Below are 16825 nucleotides of genomic sequence, written 5' to 3' on the forward strand. Positions count from 1 at the left end.
GACTGGCTGCATGCCTCTCCCAGGATTCCCCCCTCCCCAAGCCCCTCCCACCAGCCTCCAACAGGCAGATTCATTTCATGCAACAAGAGCAATCACCCCCAGATCCAATCCCCCCACCACCACCCCGCGCCTTCCAAGACTAAGCAAACCAACAGTTTCCACAAACTGTTGCTGGACTCCAGTTCGCGCCACCACTACAACTATACCACCACTTCCATCAAGCGCAACTAGGCAAGGCAGCCCGCTCTGCCACCACCAAAAGATTTTTTACGCTCAAGTCAGCGCCCTTCCACTCCACTGCCATAGCAGGAATGGTGTGGGCAGAATGTTAAACACTGATTTTTGCCCAGGGCTCCATTTTGTCTAACAGCACCATCATGCAGAGAACCGTCCTGTAGAAAAACATAGTGGGAGCCATTCCAAAAGGTGTGTAAGAGACAAAGGGTGGGGTTCCTCCAAGAAGACAGAGTAATCTTACTCTTCAGTTCATGTGCGCTTCAGCTGGTTTCTTTGTAGCGCAAAACAGTGCAGCTTGTGTACCTCTGCAGCTGTTATTACTTTGTAGCGCATTTTAGGTGTAAATTGTTCCGCAGCTCATGTACCTCTGCGGTTCCTGTGTCTTGCAGCGCAATGAAGCGCTGTTGTTGTGCTAATCGTTATCATTTTTGTAGCGCTGATCTTCTACAGCTCAGATTTTGTAGCGCATTTAGAGCGCAAATCAGTCATCCGTCTGCGGCTCACATATCGTTGAAGTTCATACTGGTTTTAGCGCAAAGAAGCATCCATCAGTCTGTAGCGCATCGAAGCGCCCATCCGTCCGTAGCGCATTTGAAGCGCTCATCAGTTTGTAGCGCATTTGAAGCGCCAATTAGTTTGTAGTGCATATCACTTTGCAGCGCATTTGCAAATTGGTCTGTAGCTCACGTCCGTCTGCAGCTCATGTTTGTCCGCAGCTCATATGTGTCTACAGTCCGTATCTGGACTTAGGTTCTGGAAATCAAAGCCCTGAAGGCTAGGTTTCTCCACGCAGTTTTGGGGCACAGCCAGTGAAGGCGTGACAAGGTGTGCGTGGAGACATTCCGGGCGCTACTCCATCTCCCGCAGCTTCCGATAAGAAGGGGGAATAAATGTGATCTTAAAAAAAAAGAAACATCCTCACCGCATACTCACCACGCGAGGACTCCTCTGCGAAGACACCAAGGACGGGGTCCCAGACCTGTGCCAGGCGTGGGCTCCGCTGGGTGCTCGGCAGCCCGGAGTGGCTCCGGACGCGAGCCCGCTCAGCGGACCTTTCACGAGGCTCGGTGGTCCCTCTTCGCTGGTCTCCTCAGGTCGTAGTCAGGTTTCTTCGACACACACCAACCGAAGTTGAAGCGCGTGTACCGAGAGCGCCGACTGGGAGCCTTATATAGGCTGAACCGAGGAGGGGGGCGCCAAATCCCAGCGTGCTCCGCGGGTTAGGGGGGCGGAGGGGGGAGCGGGGGCGGAGGGGGTGGGGGATGGGGGAGATGGGGGTGGGGGCGATGGCCACGCTACACTGGCCCGCCGCTAGAGGGAGCACGGGATTAAGGAGGGGGTGCAGGATGCTGATGCTGAACTGGCCAAGCTGGGAGGAAAGAAGAAAGGGAGGGGAGTGGAGAATCGAGGACGGCTGGCCTAGGCAGGCCAAGAATGCAATTGCCCTGGTGGTGGGAGCTGGGAGACCCTTGTGCTTGGACGGGACAGTGTCGGGGGACACGCAGGATGAGCCCCGCGACCACTGGCACCTTCTTGCTGACAGGTTAGTGGCCCGCGCGCAACGGGAGGTCCTGGGGCCAACAGGCCGCCGCTTCCCCATCCCCCGCCCGGGTTTTGGGTACCCGGGTGCATTTTCTGGGCATCAGCCCCTCTTGCTGCGGAATCCCCGGTGCATCCCTCCTCCAGGACGCCCCGCACCCCACTTCCCGGGCCCTGTGCGTCCCCTACCAGGCTTGACCTCTGGCCTTTTTTCTCCGCGCCCCCCCCCCCGCCCCCGCGGGCCCCTCCCTGCCCAGAGGCGCCGAAATTCCATCTCCAATTTCCATTCCCATTGCTCCCCCACCCCCACCCCCAGCAGTCCTGGTGGTGAACCTCTCCTGATCCCTGCCTCAAAGAGCTGGGGGTCGTTGACCATTTGCGGGGGGGGGGTTGTGGCTTACCCCGCGAATGGGGCTCTGCGGCCCAGAGGCGCGCCGTAGGAAATGGGTGTCAAGCTGCGCCCCCCTCTACACAAACGCATCTTTTTTTCCTTTTCTTGAATCCGATCTGGAGAGAACACAAAAATGTGCATTTGAAACGCCTAATTCTCCCCTCTTTCTAAGCGAATTTCTCGGCGACGGAAATCTCATTTTTCTTAGGTTTTGCAGAGCAGCGAAAAGGAATCATGAAACGCTAGGAGCCAAACAGGGTGTTGAGGTCAGGGTTAACCTCGGCTGGGGGCCAGAGATGCTGCAAACAGAACGGTTTGCCTCACCAAGTGCAGTATTTCGAGAAAGCAAAACAATTAGAAACAGCTGTGGATGCCTCCAGTGTAGTTGGCGGGCTTCGGAGGCACCCAGCTACGGCCTTGTGGTGGTGATTACGAGGTTTACGCAGAGACCTAGATCTCTTTGCAACATTACATTTTTATAAATCTTGTAGGGTGAATGAATACATTTAGTCACGGTTACCGCACGTTTAATCCTTTGAAGCGTGTTGCCGAGATTCGGCCGCAAGTATTTGTGTATATTTATACGTATAAGCATATATATTTTACGTTAGAGAAAATTGCAGTGAGTTACAAGAATTTAAAATACTGATGAGGAAGGATGCTGGAAAAAAAGCCTTAACGGGGGTTTCCATTTAAGTGCCTCAGTGTTAACGCACGGAGAAAAGGGACAATCTGTTGATAATCTTAGTAAAAGAAGTTTAAAATGAAAAACCAGTTGCCTACAACTGAGTGAGGTTCCTGAAACACAGATGAGACACATTTGTATATAAAGGCTAAAACTGAGCATATTTCAGTAACATTGCTACAGATTATTTTATACATAGAGGATAGATAAGAATTTGACCCATTGTAGGAGGACAGATAAGAATTTGACCCATTGTAGATTATACGATGGCAGAGATCTCACTTAAAGCGAGCCTTTCTAGGAGTAAACAAAACTGTAGCACATTTATTGAGATTCTACTTTTTAATCAGAAATAAAATGTTGACTATCAGATATGTGAATGAATGAAGTGCAGATTCCCAACACTGAAAGATATTTTTCTAGGAAGTTGGGTGAACATAATTATACTGTTTAGAAGTGCCTAGTGCCTTTTATTTAATGTTTAGGATGTTCACTCTTTTCTTCAATGTAGAATAATTTCAGGATTTATTATGTATGCTAGAGTACTGTTCTGGTGACCACTGGACTGTCAAATTCTTAGCATTTTTAATCCAGGAAAGTTACTTCATCTACTTGTTTGTTAACTGATAGACATTCTTTTTTCTAAAAAATGAAATTAAAAAATAGTATAGATGATAGAGAAAATTCAGGTTTAAAAATCTATCCCAAGACTTTTAAAGTTTGAACAAGTTTGAACCTATTTGAATTTTTATTTCAAAATGTTAGCCAGGATTTCTTTTGGCAGGGGGGTGTGAGAAAAGAAACAGCTTTAGTATTATCCTTATCATAATAAAAGTAATTCCTATTCATTGTACAAAATTTAGGGAAGAAAAACTCCAGAAAACTGGAAAAAAAATCAAGAAGAAAATCAAGATTACCTGTAATCTCTTCATCCTGCGATAACCCCAGTAAACATTATGGGCTGTACTTTATCTATGCATATATATGTGTCTAAATAATATACGTTTTTCACAGAGTTGCACATGTATAATTTCTAAAAATTGAAAATGGGATCAAATTAATTTCCTCCATTTTTTCTCTTCAAGGAGCCTTAACTATCTAAATAACTTTAAATTTGCAGAGTTTTTTTAAAAGGAAATAGTATTAATTACTTTTTCTAATTAAAATTTTAAATGAACAACATTAGTACGGAAATATTTAAAACCAAAGAATAGAGAGTTTCCTCTGATCTCACTATTGTAACATACACATAGTAATCATTTGGTATATTTCCTTGTGTTTTTTATTCTTCTACATATGAAATAATTTTTGCTCAGAAATAGATTTTTCTAAGGAAAAAACAACAACAGTAGATAAGTAGTTTTGATAAAACTTTTTAATCTAAAGCAACAAAACAATGTTAAACATAAAAACAAAAGTACAATGTTAATAGATAAATACTTGAGATAACATGTTACCTAAAACAACAAAACTGCATTTAAAACCACCCCCCAACTTAATAGACAGGAATTTAAAACACTTTGACATTTGATATCATAAGTGAATTTTGGATTTTCTCAGATATTTGTTCCCATTGTTGTTTGTTCCTTACCCGTTTTGCACAAGATTACACGCAAAGCAAAAAGAGGTGCTAATGTGAATTATATACTTTATCAAATAATAACTGGGCATTGTATCTGAACATTTTAATCCATTTTTATGAGAATTTCCTGTGGATCTATGAAGCTGTTGATTTACCACCTGTATTTTAACTTCTAGCGTAGTGGGAAAATTGTATTTCAAAACAAAGTGGGATTTTCACTTGTCAAATAATAGCTAGAGTTTCTAATTGGACGTTTTATTTATTTAAGACAATTTTCCATGTATCTGTGAAGCTGTTGATTTGCCTTATATGTTTAGCTTAATTTCTTGGGTGGTGGGAAAATTGTATTCCAAAACAAAAAAGTTTAATTTTCACTTGTCAAATAATAACTGGACTTTCTAGTCGGACATTTTATCTATTTTACATGACAATTTGCTGTGGCTCTATGAATCTGCTGATTTACCACATGCATTTGGCTTACCTTTTAGTATATTAGGAAAAATTTACTTCTAAGCAAAGTAAAATTTTCAGCTGTCAAATATTAACTGGACTTAGTACTTGATCATTTTATCCATTTATTATAAGAGTTTGCCATAAATCTAAAAACTGTTGATTTACCTCATATATTTAGTTTAAATTCTAGTATGGTGGACAAATTGTTTTTCTTAGCAAAGCAGAATTTTCACTTGTCTCTCAGACATTGAAAATTAGCAAGGGACAGTGAGAAAACCGATGAGAGAAAAAAGTAGCACGTATCCAGTTTCTAGCACTGGTTTTCACTGATAAAAACCATGCTCCAAACAAAGTGTTGAAGCATTGAAGAAACCCTGACATGTTAAAAAATTCTCAATCAGATATTCAGATTGGTTGGGATTGTAATAAGTGCAGTATTTATGGATCATATTTTCTCCAAAATAACCAGCTACTTTGTTTCTTTTTCTTTTTTACTAACTGTCCACACTTACTCTATCTGATCCCTTTTCTTAAAACTTACCGTTAAGTCAGTTCTAAATACCCAAGTGTAAATTCTATTGTTGGTCTTATTTCCTACTCTTAGTGTAAAAAAGGACTCTAAGTGAATAGATGACATGGGTTTATGTGTCCGTTAGAGATTCTTGGTCTGGAGCTCTGTTTAAGTCCAGAGCTTCACAGAAATATTAACATTGTGATTTTTTTCTTTCTATCCTTTCCAATCCGTCCATCAGAGACAGAGAGACAGGCATGATAGGAAGACAGATAGACATGGGTAGACAGACAGACGGACAAACATGGACAGATAGACAGACACTTGGGCACACACATATGCATGACATCCAGGCTTTTTCTAAACTTTAGGATCCAGTTCTCCAGTTTGCTATCTCCCTGATTTCTAAAAATATTAAGCCAAAAGCACCAGTGCATAATTCAGAAAGGGCAGCTGGTGTTTCTAAAGATCAACAAGTATTTTTCAGGTTGGTAGAATCAGATAGAGTCTCAATGCTCTTAAAGTTGTTCCACATGAACTGCTTCTGAACTGCTTCCAAGCAAAATTCTGTCTAAGCAAAATTCAGTTTTTTTAAACAATGTAACTATAGTAAAGACAGTATTGAATAAAAAACAATCTCCACCATCTGACACTAGAAGAAACATTTCCATTGATGTTCCTTCCCTTCTAGTCTTTGTTCCATGTGCATATATATTTTTACATGACTATAATTTTAATATGTGTAGATTTTTTACACTTTGCTTTGAAAGATAAGTGAATCTTGCTTTCAGCTAAGCATTTGTCAAGGCTTTAGAATGCTCCTGTGTGTGAGATGCTGTGTTAGACTAGCAGGATTGCTTTGTGAGCATGAGGCAGGCTGAACCAGTACCCACCAGGTGTGGGGTTTACGGGCTTTGGGTCTGGGAGCCGTCCCTAGTGAAGGATCACAAGCCTTTGCCCTGGGTCTTCTCTTTTTCAACATTTTTATGGATAACTGTGATGAAGATCTAAGATGCTTGCTTTAAAATCCATGGTTGACTTGAAAAAAGGTTTACTGTTACAAATAGATAACAGAATTTAGAGTTAACAAGGTTTAAGTAGGCTGTAGTGCTATTCAAAAATATATTTTATAGCAGTAAATGCATCATAATTCATTGGTGTGTAAGGAAGGAGGTGACTTTACATGGTGGCAGTTTTTGAGGAAAAGGACAGTTAGTATGAACTGGTGGCATAACGTGGCTACAAAATTATCAAATTTAGATTCCGATAATAGTGTAGTGTCCATATGTCACAAAAATTAACAGTACCCTGATCTAATTAACCACATCTGTAGTATTGTGTCCATTTCTGGCTGTCACGTTTAAAGAGAGACATTGACAAAGTAGACAACTTCCAGAACAGTCCGTGGGGATGGTGAGGGGTCTGGCAATCCTGTCATAGGAGGTATCCTCCAAGGGTCTGGAAATGTTTAGCTTGAAGACTAAAAGACATAAACTCTCTTCTGTCTGCTTCAGAAAGCACATCTAGCTGCAGTGGGTGAAAGGTAGAGATGGATTTCAACTTGAGACCTTTCTAACAGTGCAGCTCAGGAAGGGAATCAACTTAACACCTTTACTTGGTCTCTTATTTTAAAGTATCAGAAATATTTACCTTTCTTGTAATGGATATTTAATTTGAAGGCCATGATAACATTTTAGTGTAGGATAGCAAAGATACTTGTGATGGAAACATTTTATTTTTTCTGATCAACTATCTAAAAAGAATAGCCCTATGTGTTGCAGGTTGATTTCTTACAACTTGAAAATAGCTGCAACAGGACATTTTAACACATTCTTTCCTCCCTTCTCATTTCATTTCAAACATGAAAATCTGAGAAGTAAAGTTTCCCCCCCCCTGCAAATTATCCTGGCTTTAACTTGCTTCCTAGAGTTGTTCCTTTCCTAGTGTTTCTTGCTTGCTGAGAACAGGCTTCTCAGGCAGAGTGGCTACAGATGCCTGGGGGGGCGCCCTGGCTTGGGGGAGTGGACCGCTGCTGGGCAGCTGAGACCTCAGCTGCTGGAGCCTCTTACTCAGGGGAAATGTGGAGCCATTCTCCCTTCTGCAGTCCCTGCCCCCCCTTATATGTCCTTGCAATACTTAACAGTTACAATTTTTAGCTTTTCAATAGAAAATAAAACCTTTCAATCAAAAGTAGCTGCTGCCCCTGTGCTCTTTTAACTTCTCTTCCTTTCAAGTTAGCCTCGTTTCTGACTGCCAGTCTTAGTGTTTCAAACACGTCTCGGGACAGATTTTTCTTTCCTCTCCATCTGCCTATTGATTGTTTATTTTGATTATAATCTCTAACTTTGAAAATGTGATTGCTCAAAATTAATTTGTAGAGTATGCACACAGGACCCCACTTCTAAGAACTGATAACCTGTAACACATCTGACTCCATAGCAACGATTTTTATGCTCCTGACCCTTGAAAACTAAGACTCTGATGAGAAATGTGAAGAAAGAAGAGAACATTCTTCAGTCATCTTTTTAAACCAACTTTTTCCTGCCTCTTTTGCTCCTGCCTCTTCTCCCCACACCCAGAACTTTCTCCTCCACTCAAATTGTTAGGTCAGATATATGGGCAAGCTAACCCTGACTATGTGAAGTGTATTTTTAATGTTGAACAAGTTTCTCCTCTTCTTACTTTCTCTATCTTTTATAAAAGTGTCGTGCACTTTTGTGGGATAGTAGTAATACACCGGGCAACTTGTGATGGCTGGGTTCCCAGTTTTTGAAGATGCCACAGGCGTTCCTGAGCTAAGCTCATATTTCCGAGAGAGAAATGCTCAGCGATGAGCGTCTGGCTTGTCAGCGCTCACGCACCTGATCAGCGGGCGGCTACTTGCAATTCCTTGAATGCAATACTTGCTTCTCTGCTCCTGGGTTTGGGAAGCAAATGATCTCCAACGTTTAAAATTTAAAACTTCAAGAAGTTATCTTAGGAAATAAACAGGTAGCCTCGAAACATGAGTTGCTGTGCTTATTAATGTTATAATCTTGCAAAAATCAACATATTAGTAAAGCTGAAGTGCTGTTTTCTTTTTGGGCCACTTTGGTAAAATTCTTATTTTTCGTGTCTTCATCTAAGAATTTCTATGCACTCTTTATGCAATCCCGGTTTAAATGTGTCTTATCACTTAAAAAGCGCTCGTCTTTAGCACGTCTCATTTTCTACTTAATTGCCTTGGACTAATCAGATTTTTTAGACTAGCTCTTTGGCATTCTGTACCACGGGAATCGCCACGGCATCTGTTGTGACACGGAAGGCAGACTTTTTCTCTTCTGACAAATGAAGCCGCTCATTTCAAGAATGTTTAGGAGTTAGGCAGCTCCAGTGTAAATTCTTTCCCATTCTTTAGCTTTTCACTCATTCATCTGGTCACCACTTTGATTATTATGGAGATTTGGGGTTCACTGTGAATTTGAAAGAAGAGATCGCAGTTAATTTTCCTAGAGCAGTTAAAGTGAAATATTTTAGTTCCTGATTTCTTCAGCAATAGACATAGAAGTAAAGTTGATTTTTTTATCTTGGAATGCAGAAGAAGAAAAAATTAGCCGCATGGTTTTTCTTTTTCTTTTTTCTCCTTAGCAAATTGGTGTTTCTCACTGTGCGGTAAAATGTCAGTGGCTCTTCTGTCCTATGAAAGAGTTAATCAGTGTAGCACCTTTAACATGTTTCATTTTTTTGTAGTTATAGAATTGATTCTAATGAAAGGCCAGTACTGCAGAAGTGGAAACAGAACAGGTTGCTACATGTGCTTATCAAAATTTGAAATGTATGTTATTTTTTGTCTAGCCATTTAAATTCTGGTTTAGTTTACAAATATACTCCTTTAAGTGATGAAAAATAAAAATATAAGGACCTTTATTGTAGGATTGATAGTAATAATGAAAAACTAGAAAAAAAATTGGGTCATCTTACTAACATACTTTTTTTATTCATTTATTTTTTGAGAATTGACTGGTTTTGAGACTGTGTTAGATGCTGGGGAATACACTTTCCCAGCCGTTAGGGAAGTTTTACATTAGCGGAGTTGACAAAGATTAATCAATTAATCACACTATAAATGTGCCCTCAGAACTATGATAAGTGCTACAAACACTAGTAGAATTTCTAAGCAGGGGATTTGGCCAGACAGGGGGATTAAGGAAGGCTTCTCTGAGAAGGTACTCAGATCTGAAGGATGAGTAAACATTAAGTGAGGTGAAGAGGAAAGGTATATTTGAGGTCAAAGGAAGAGCTCTGTAGAGGCCCTGGGGCAGGTTGCCCTGGCAAACAGAAGGTGTTGGAAAAAGTCCAGTGATGTTGGAGCCCGGAGGGAAGGGGAACTACAATATGAAAGGAGGCTAGATAGGGGGTCAGGGAGCAAATTTTGCCCACCTTCAAGAGTGTAATCTTCATCCTAAAACCAACAGGAAGTCTTTGGATGGGTTTAAGCAGGACTTGATAAATTTGCATTTCAAAAAGAGCACTTAGGCAGCATTGTGATGAAAGGATTGGAGGGGTCAGAATAGAAGCGGTACTTCGAAGGCTACTTTAGTAACCCAGAATAGAGATGATGACCTCCCAGGCTAGGGTGGTGATGGGGAAATGAAGATAGGAGGGACATCTTGAGGGGTAAACAGCAATCGGAGTGGGTTGTGGATTGAATTTGGGGTGGAGAGTGACAGGAAATATCAAGCATGATTTCCAGATTTCTGTTGTATTCATTAGAATGAATGGTGATACCATTCTCCTGATGAAGAATGCCGGAAGAGGACCAAACTTTAAGGGAAAGATCAGGAGTCCTAGCTTGGACAGGCTGAGTTTGAGGTGATGATAAATAAATTATGATTGAGCCACACAGCATAAAGCTTTGCAGTCTTAAAATGTGATATCATGTAAACACGTTCAAGATATATGCTAAGGGAAAAAGTGTGATCACATTATGTAAAGAAAAGCATGGTGTATGTGTGTGTTTATATGTGTATGTGTATCAACATACGTTTGCATATGCATAGAATATGGAAAGATGCAGGGACTATTAAGAGTGGATACCCTTGGCAGTGGCATTAGGAGGATGGCATTGGAGGGAACTTTTATATTTTATACCCTCCTGGTTATACTATTTGAATGTATTACAGTGAAAATTTGTGGCTTCTATAATAAAGAAAAATAATGACTGTTTCAAGTAAACACCCATTAGTATACTATTGTTATATTTTTTATTTTGAGCAGAATTTTCTCCTACAGTTTTGCTTCCCTAACCCGCTTTGCCTTTTAATCCTTTCCCACTAGATCGCACTATTAGGCTAGATTTCACCGTCTGCGTAGTACTTTGTATTCTACCTTTCGCTAATTTTATTAATTTCAAAACAGTCCAACATTTTGCAGATGAGGACATTAAATTGTAATGGTGCCTGTAACTACTTAATATATTATGTATCCCATTTTCAAGGGTCCCACTGGTGCTCCTTATGCATCTAGTGTTTCTCAGATAGAATATAGATAGTACCATTTCCGGGCAGTGAAAACCCAGTACGTGTCTTGGTTGGGCTATTTGAGCAAAGGTGTAAATCTCCAAAGAGAAGTGGATAACCCTCCCTTCTCCATGAACTATTCTATCAAACCAACACTTCTTCTTTTATCAGATATTTAATTTTTCATCCAGTTTTGATATATGTAATGCAAAGTTGAATCTTGTGTCCATGCATGCAGTTTTTGCTTTTGTTGCGTTATTTCCTCAGAATAAAATACCTAAGAGTTTGTGAGAGTCAGAGAGTACAGATATCAGTATAACTTGCTTCTTTTTATTTTATTTTATTCTTATTTTTTTAACATCTTTATTGGAGTATACCTGCTTTACAATGGTGTGTTAGTTTCAGCTTTATAACAAAGTGAATCAGTTATACATATACATCTGTCCCCATATCTCTTCCCTCTTGCCTCTCCCTCCTTCCCACCCTCCCTATCCCACCCCTCTAGGTGGTCACAGAGCACCGAGCTGATCTCCCTGTGCTATGCGGCTGCTTCCCACTAGCTATCTATTTTACATTTGGTAGTGTATATATGTCCATGCCACTCTCTCACTTTGTCCCAGCTTACACTTCCCCCTGCCCGTATCCTCAATTATAACTTGCTTCTTATCACACCTGGCTTTTGCAGCTCTCAACCAGTCTGCCTTGGCCGGTACTGGGAATGAAGACTTGCTAAGATGCCGTCTTCTTAGCCCTGTGAAGTTTGGGGTGGTTGGAGCCCCTGGGCTTCTCCTTCCGCTGGTGAGCAGCCTCTAGCGTTTACTCCACTCTGCCATACAAATATCATTTTTCATGTGTCTCATGACAGTGAAGAAAAAAGAAAGAGTGCTATATTCTATAATGCCAACTGTAGTGACAATAGTTTTTTCATGTGAACATCTATTTTTTTAAAAAAACACATTTAAAGAACTCTAAAATTTCCTTCATATTAAGTGAAGAGTAAATGTAATAATAGCTTATATTTTTAGAGAACATCATTGTGTGCTAAGCACTCTTCTAAGGGTCTTAAGTGTGTTAATATTCACAATGCCTCTATGAAGTGGGCACTGTTCTGGCCCTACCAGATGAGTAAACTGAGGTACAGAGACATTGAATAACCCACCCAGTGGACAAAAACTGGGATTTTGAACCCAGGCACTCTGTCTCCAGAGATGCTGATTTAAACACTACCTTTCTGTGCTCCCAATTTTTATTTCACTCTAAAGTCTAAAATCTTACCTAGCTTGTGCTAAAGTTATAAAATTCTAATAACTTTAAATTATATTAATTACTTACGTTCTGCCCTGCCAGGCTCCTCTGTTTTAACAAAGTTTAGAGGCTTCTCATTCTGGCATTTTTGGTTTGAAGTCTTGCTATTACACTCTTAGGAATATTTTTTTCTGACTCCCTTTGAAGTTGGGGTGGACAGTTCTCCTCAGCAAAGCCATTTTTTTCTCCATAGGTTCCAACTAACCTTTTAGCTTTCCTCTTTTAATGAATTGTGTGTGTGTGTACATACGTACATAACACATAGGATTAATTCTCATGGGTATTGCCTCCTTGCTAGCTGTTTCTAATCCAGCAGTCAGGGAAAACTTATTTTTTTCTAGAAAGAAAAGTAAGTTGAAGAGGACCTACTAGTAATAATAAAAATATCTCAAATTACTTAAGAAATATACAGTTCACAGAGTGCTTTCCCATTTAACCATTTGGGGATCGTATTGATGAGTAGATAACGGGGACTTTGAAGTCAATCAAGAAATGAGTTCAAAATCCAACTCTGCTACTTACTAAACATAATGATCTGGGATAAGCTACATAATTTCCTAAGACTTCTTATCCTCATTGTAAAGTGGAAGTAATAATACCTGTTTCACATAGTGATGATGTAAGGATTAGAATAGTTACGTATAAAATGTTTAGTGCCTTGTACTTAGCACTCAAAACTTGGTAGCTAATGATGATGTCAGCTAACATTTTTTAGAGAGAAAAATATAAAATCAAGATTTCAGTATAAGAGACCATTTAAAAAGTATTAAGGATAGTTACACAGAAAAGGGAAGAGAAAATGTAGAGGGCAAGGGAGAGACACAATGACATGGGGAATGATGAGAGAAGGGAAGAGATGTAGGCGACATGAGCTGTCTATCCTATTTATGAAAACAAAGTCTGTGTCCCCTTTGAGTGAATTAGGAAAAGAGACAGATGAAACAGTGGACAGAGAAAGACTTGACAGTTTGGTTCTAAGGTGAGTGTGTTAATCAGATTATATTTCATCTGGCATATTCTGCTATTTACTTGGACAGTGATGTCAGACTAAATTATTATTTATTATTTCTATCCCTTGACATTTTGATTAGCTCATCAGCAATCAGTCACTATTCACAGCTCTTCAATTGCTTTTATTAAATAGCAAACCCTTCCTCACTAAGTCAGCAAATTATTCAGGTTTGGGAAAGAGTCTTGTCTCTTCAGAGAGTGTTTGCCCCAGGCCAGATGAGATGCAGTCATGCTGCTACAAGACTCCGGATGAATCATGGAACCTTAAGACAAACTTTAAGTATTGAATGGTTTCTAGGGAATTTAAGGGCATGCCAGTCACCATTGGATTAATTCAGGCTTTGATGAGTTTTGAGAGGGAGCACTGAGGAATTGGTTAAATTGTATATCATGCTATGCTAGCTAATTGTGTGAATGTCTTCTTAGTCTGGGCTCTGTAAACACAAGATTCATATTATTCTTTGCTTTTGTGTTTATGAATTAGAGCAAAACTCATATCCAGGTACAACTGTAGCATAGATTATCATGAACGCAATGAGCACAGTGGAGTTCTTTCAGGATTTCTGAGGATGGTCCATTATCTTTGGAAGGAGTCCAAGAATCAGTCTATACAGGCTGACTTTTTTTTTTTACACACTAGATTTAATCTTGAAAAGTAATGTATAGAATAGTTTCAAAAATTGAGTCATGTTTTCCCATCCTAAGGAAATTTGTTCTCATAGAAAAAAAATGGTGTGCTCCTTTTCTAATGAAAATTAAACTTATTAAAATACTACCTTTTTTTTCCCCAATGAGTATTCTGCATTTGTCAATGTACAGATTACAATAATTTTCTTTACAAGAAGTTAGCTAAGTGGATCCATGACCTTGGACACACAGTGAAAAACAGATATTTCAGTGTTACTGAGATTTCTCCCTCAGGGTGTGGAACTTGAATGTTTAAGCAGACACATTATCCGTGGTGTTGTGTCTTGCCTTTATTGACATTGTCTGGTGAGTAGAGCAGTAAAAAGTTGTCTTTTTATTTAGATTTATTGGACTGTGGTCTTCTGTGGTCAAAGCAGGACTTTAGACGGATCAATATAAACTTAAAAAAAATGAATATGCTCAAAGCAATGCCAGCCTTAAAACAGAGCTATATCTGTGAGATGTATTTAAACTATTTTACCCTGCCTCTATTTTATAACAACTGAGGCACCAAATTTGTCTTTTGAATTTTGAAATTCTTGTCTGTAAAAGCCAAGTAGGCTGCACTTACATAAGTGCATGAGCAATGATACGTTGGTTCACCCGGCAAGGATGTGCAGTGACATTAAATCTTATGGGTTAGTGTGGTTCTAAAAGCCAGAGTATGAGGCAGAAAATTTCATAGACTTAAGTTACCCTAGTAAATCCTTTAAATTACCTATGAAGTACATTATGTGTAGTTTTGTGTGTATAACTGAACAATAATTCTTATGCAGAGCATGGTCTGAGAACCACTGGGCTAGAATAAAGGAAGGAACAAAAGGGGTGCTGTCTGGACACTCAAACCCTTCCTTCTTTATGGTAACTCCCCAATCCATGGAAAAGTGGAGAATTCTGAAGCATGCCTGCTTGCCTGCTTGCCTGCAGGGTTTACTCGATTCTGCTGTTCGATCAAGCCTCTATAACCTTCAGACATGTTAACAGATTATCTTGGTTTTGTATGGATTGAACTAGACAATCTACATGAAAGCACCTTGCTCAGGACCAGGTGATGTGATGGATTTAAATGTAAATGTTGCTCGTCAGGTCCACATATATACATTGTTTTTTGAAAAGTTGTAGAGAAGAACTTGGCCACTTGCTTCCTGTATTTCTAGGTTGAGATTTCCCACTTTCCAGCAGTGACTTTCATGTTCTTGCAAATTGGCTGCATCTGTGGGCCAGTTGGGGATAAGAGAGAGTAAAGTTTTCTGTTATAAGGTTAGCCCTACATTTGCCACATTTGATGTGACTTGGTTGAATATCCTATATACCCTTGGGTCCTGTAGGTCTTCTGTTGGTCTTCTAGAGTTCGTATTTGTGTGTGAGAATCACCTGATGAAACTGTGTAACCCACCTACCTAGATTCTCCATGGTGGAGTCACGAATATGTGTTTTAAATTTTTTTATTTTGTAGTTTTTTGGGGTGTGTGAGAATATGTATGTTTAGAGAGCTGCCCAGGTGATTCTTATGTAACTAGCATGTTGCCTTTGGAACCCAGCAATTAGGAAAACCCTTGGAGGTGTGATATTTTGCCACAAGAGGCCATGAACATTTCTGATCCTATTTTAGCTTAAATTATTTAGGAAATGACTACTGTATTCTTCATCTAGATTTAAAAGGACATAACTTCAGTTCTTAGGTGAATCAACCATTTATTAGGTGAATCAGCCATAAGATTGGTCTTTTAGTAGTTATAAAATTAGTATACTTAGGTTTACATAATTTAAAAATTCAATACCAACCAACTCATTTATTCACTTGGGGTGCTAAGCCTTTGATTTCCACTCCCAGGTGTCACTGAAATGATCACCTGAGGTTTTGTTTGATTATTTTTAATAACTTGGGTTTTGAATTGTATTCTTGTTTTCATTTTGGAAGGGGACTTGGTATTTCTTATAATTTAGTTTAAGTTTAGAATTTTACTCAAAATTCAGTTTGAGAAGGAAATAACCATTTCACCTCTGATTTACTAGGGTGAGGAGCCCTTTCAACATTAAGTGTCCTGTACCCCAACAAATGTTTCTCTCTTCACTTGTCCTTACTCTCTGATTCATGAAGTATTTTCTTTATATGCTTGTATGAAGTATATGTGTTTTGTATATGCTGTACAATATACAAGTACATGTATATTGTATGTTTCTGCTTGGTCCCACCCATTCTAGTTTTTCTGGGATTGTGTCTCATCATTTATGTTCCTTTTCATTACACCTAGTCTCTTTCTCTCTCCTTATGTCTTTTCCTCAGCTTACAAACAAAATTTCTCTACCTTGCTGCTCCTCAGTCTGACATATCATCTTATCTGTTTGCTTCCCTATTCTGGCCAGTGTTCTTAAAAGATTAACTCTGTTTGTTGCATCTACGGCTTGGCCTTTTGCTGTCTGGCTTCTACTCTTACCACTTTATTGGAACTCTGCTTTCAAGGAGTCACCAATAACTTCTCCCCTTTCACATCTGGCAGTCTTTTCTAAGCTCTCGTCCTCTTTGACCTTTCTGCAGTAAGTGAGGATGTTGATCACACTCTCCTTTTTGACAACTCTTCCGTTGACATATGTATATGACACTTCAGGCTCAGTTGTCCAACCTCTCTGACTGCCTTGTCTCTTATTTCTTTGCTGAATTATCCTCTGTTTTTTGCTATGTAAATGTATTTATTAACATGTTCTTCTGCCTTTGTTGTCCCTTCCACTTTTCGTGCATTCCTTCTTGCTATATATTTCAACTCCAGAAGCTAGGACAAAACTACGGGGTACACACTGGGGGATTTGGGAACTGAGCTGAACTCAGAGGGAACATATCTGAGATGGCTAGAGGAAGGGAGAATGAGATGGTGACCCAATGTTGTAGTTAGGAAAATGGTACCCAAATATCAAGTCTGGAAGATAA

The 16825-nt window shown here is 39.7% G+C and overlaps 1 protein-coding gene across 2 annotated transcripts in view; it reads left to right on the forward strand.

Annotated features, from left to right (window-relative positions):
* Nucleotides 1-1602: 1602 nt before the first annotated feature.
* The window catches only part of SGCE (sarcoglycan epsilon), a 68658-nt gene continuing 53435 nt past the window's right edge, over nucleotides 1603-16825 (forward strand). The window contains exon 1 of one of the 2 annotated variants that reach the window (XM_082632481.1): nucleotides 1603-1780. In XM_082632481.1, the coding sequence (XP_082488607.1) occupies nucleotides 1672-1780 (109 nt within the window). In that variant the 5' untranslated portion in view covers nucleotides 1603-1671. The remainder of the gene's footprint in view (nucleotides 1781-16825) is intronic. The other variant, XM_082632480.1, reaches the window with a different exon arrangement.

Source organism: Mesoplodon mirus (genome assembly GCF_964341445.2).
Source record: "Mesoplodon mirus genome assembly, chromosome: 9".
NCBI classification, from domain to species: domain Eukaryota; kingdom Metazoa; phylum Chordata; class Mammalia; order Artiodactyla; family Ziphiidae; genus Mesoplodon; species Mesoplodon mirus.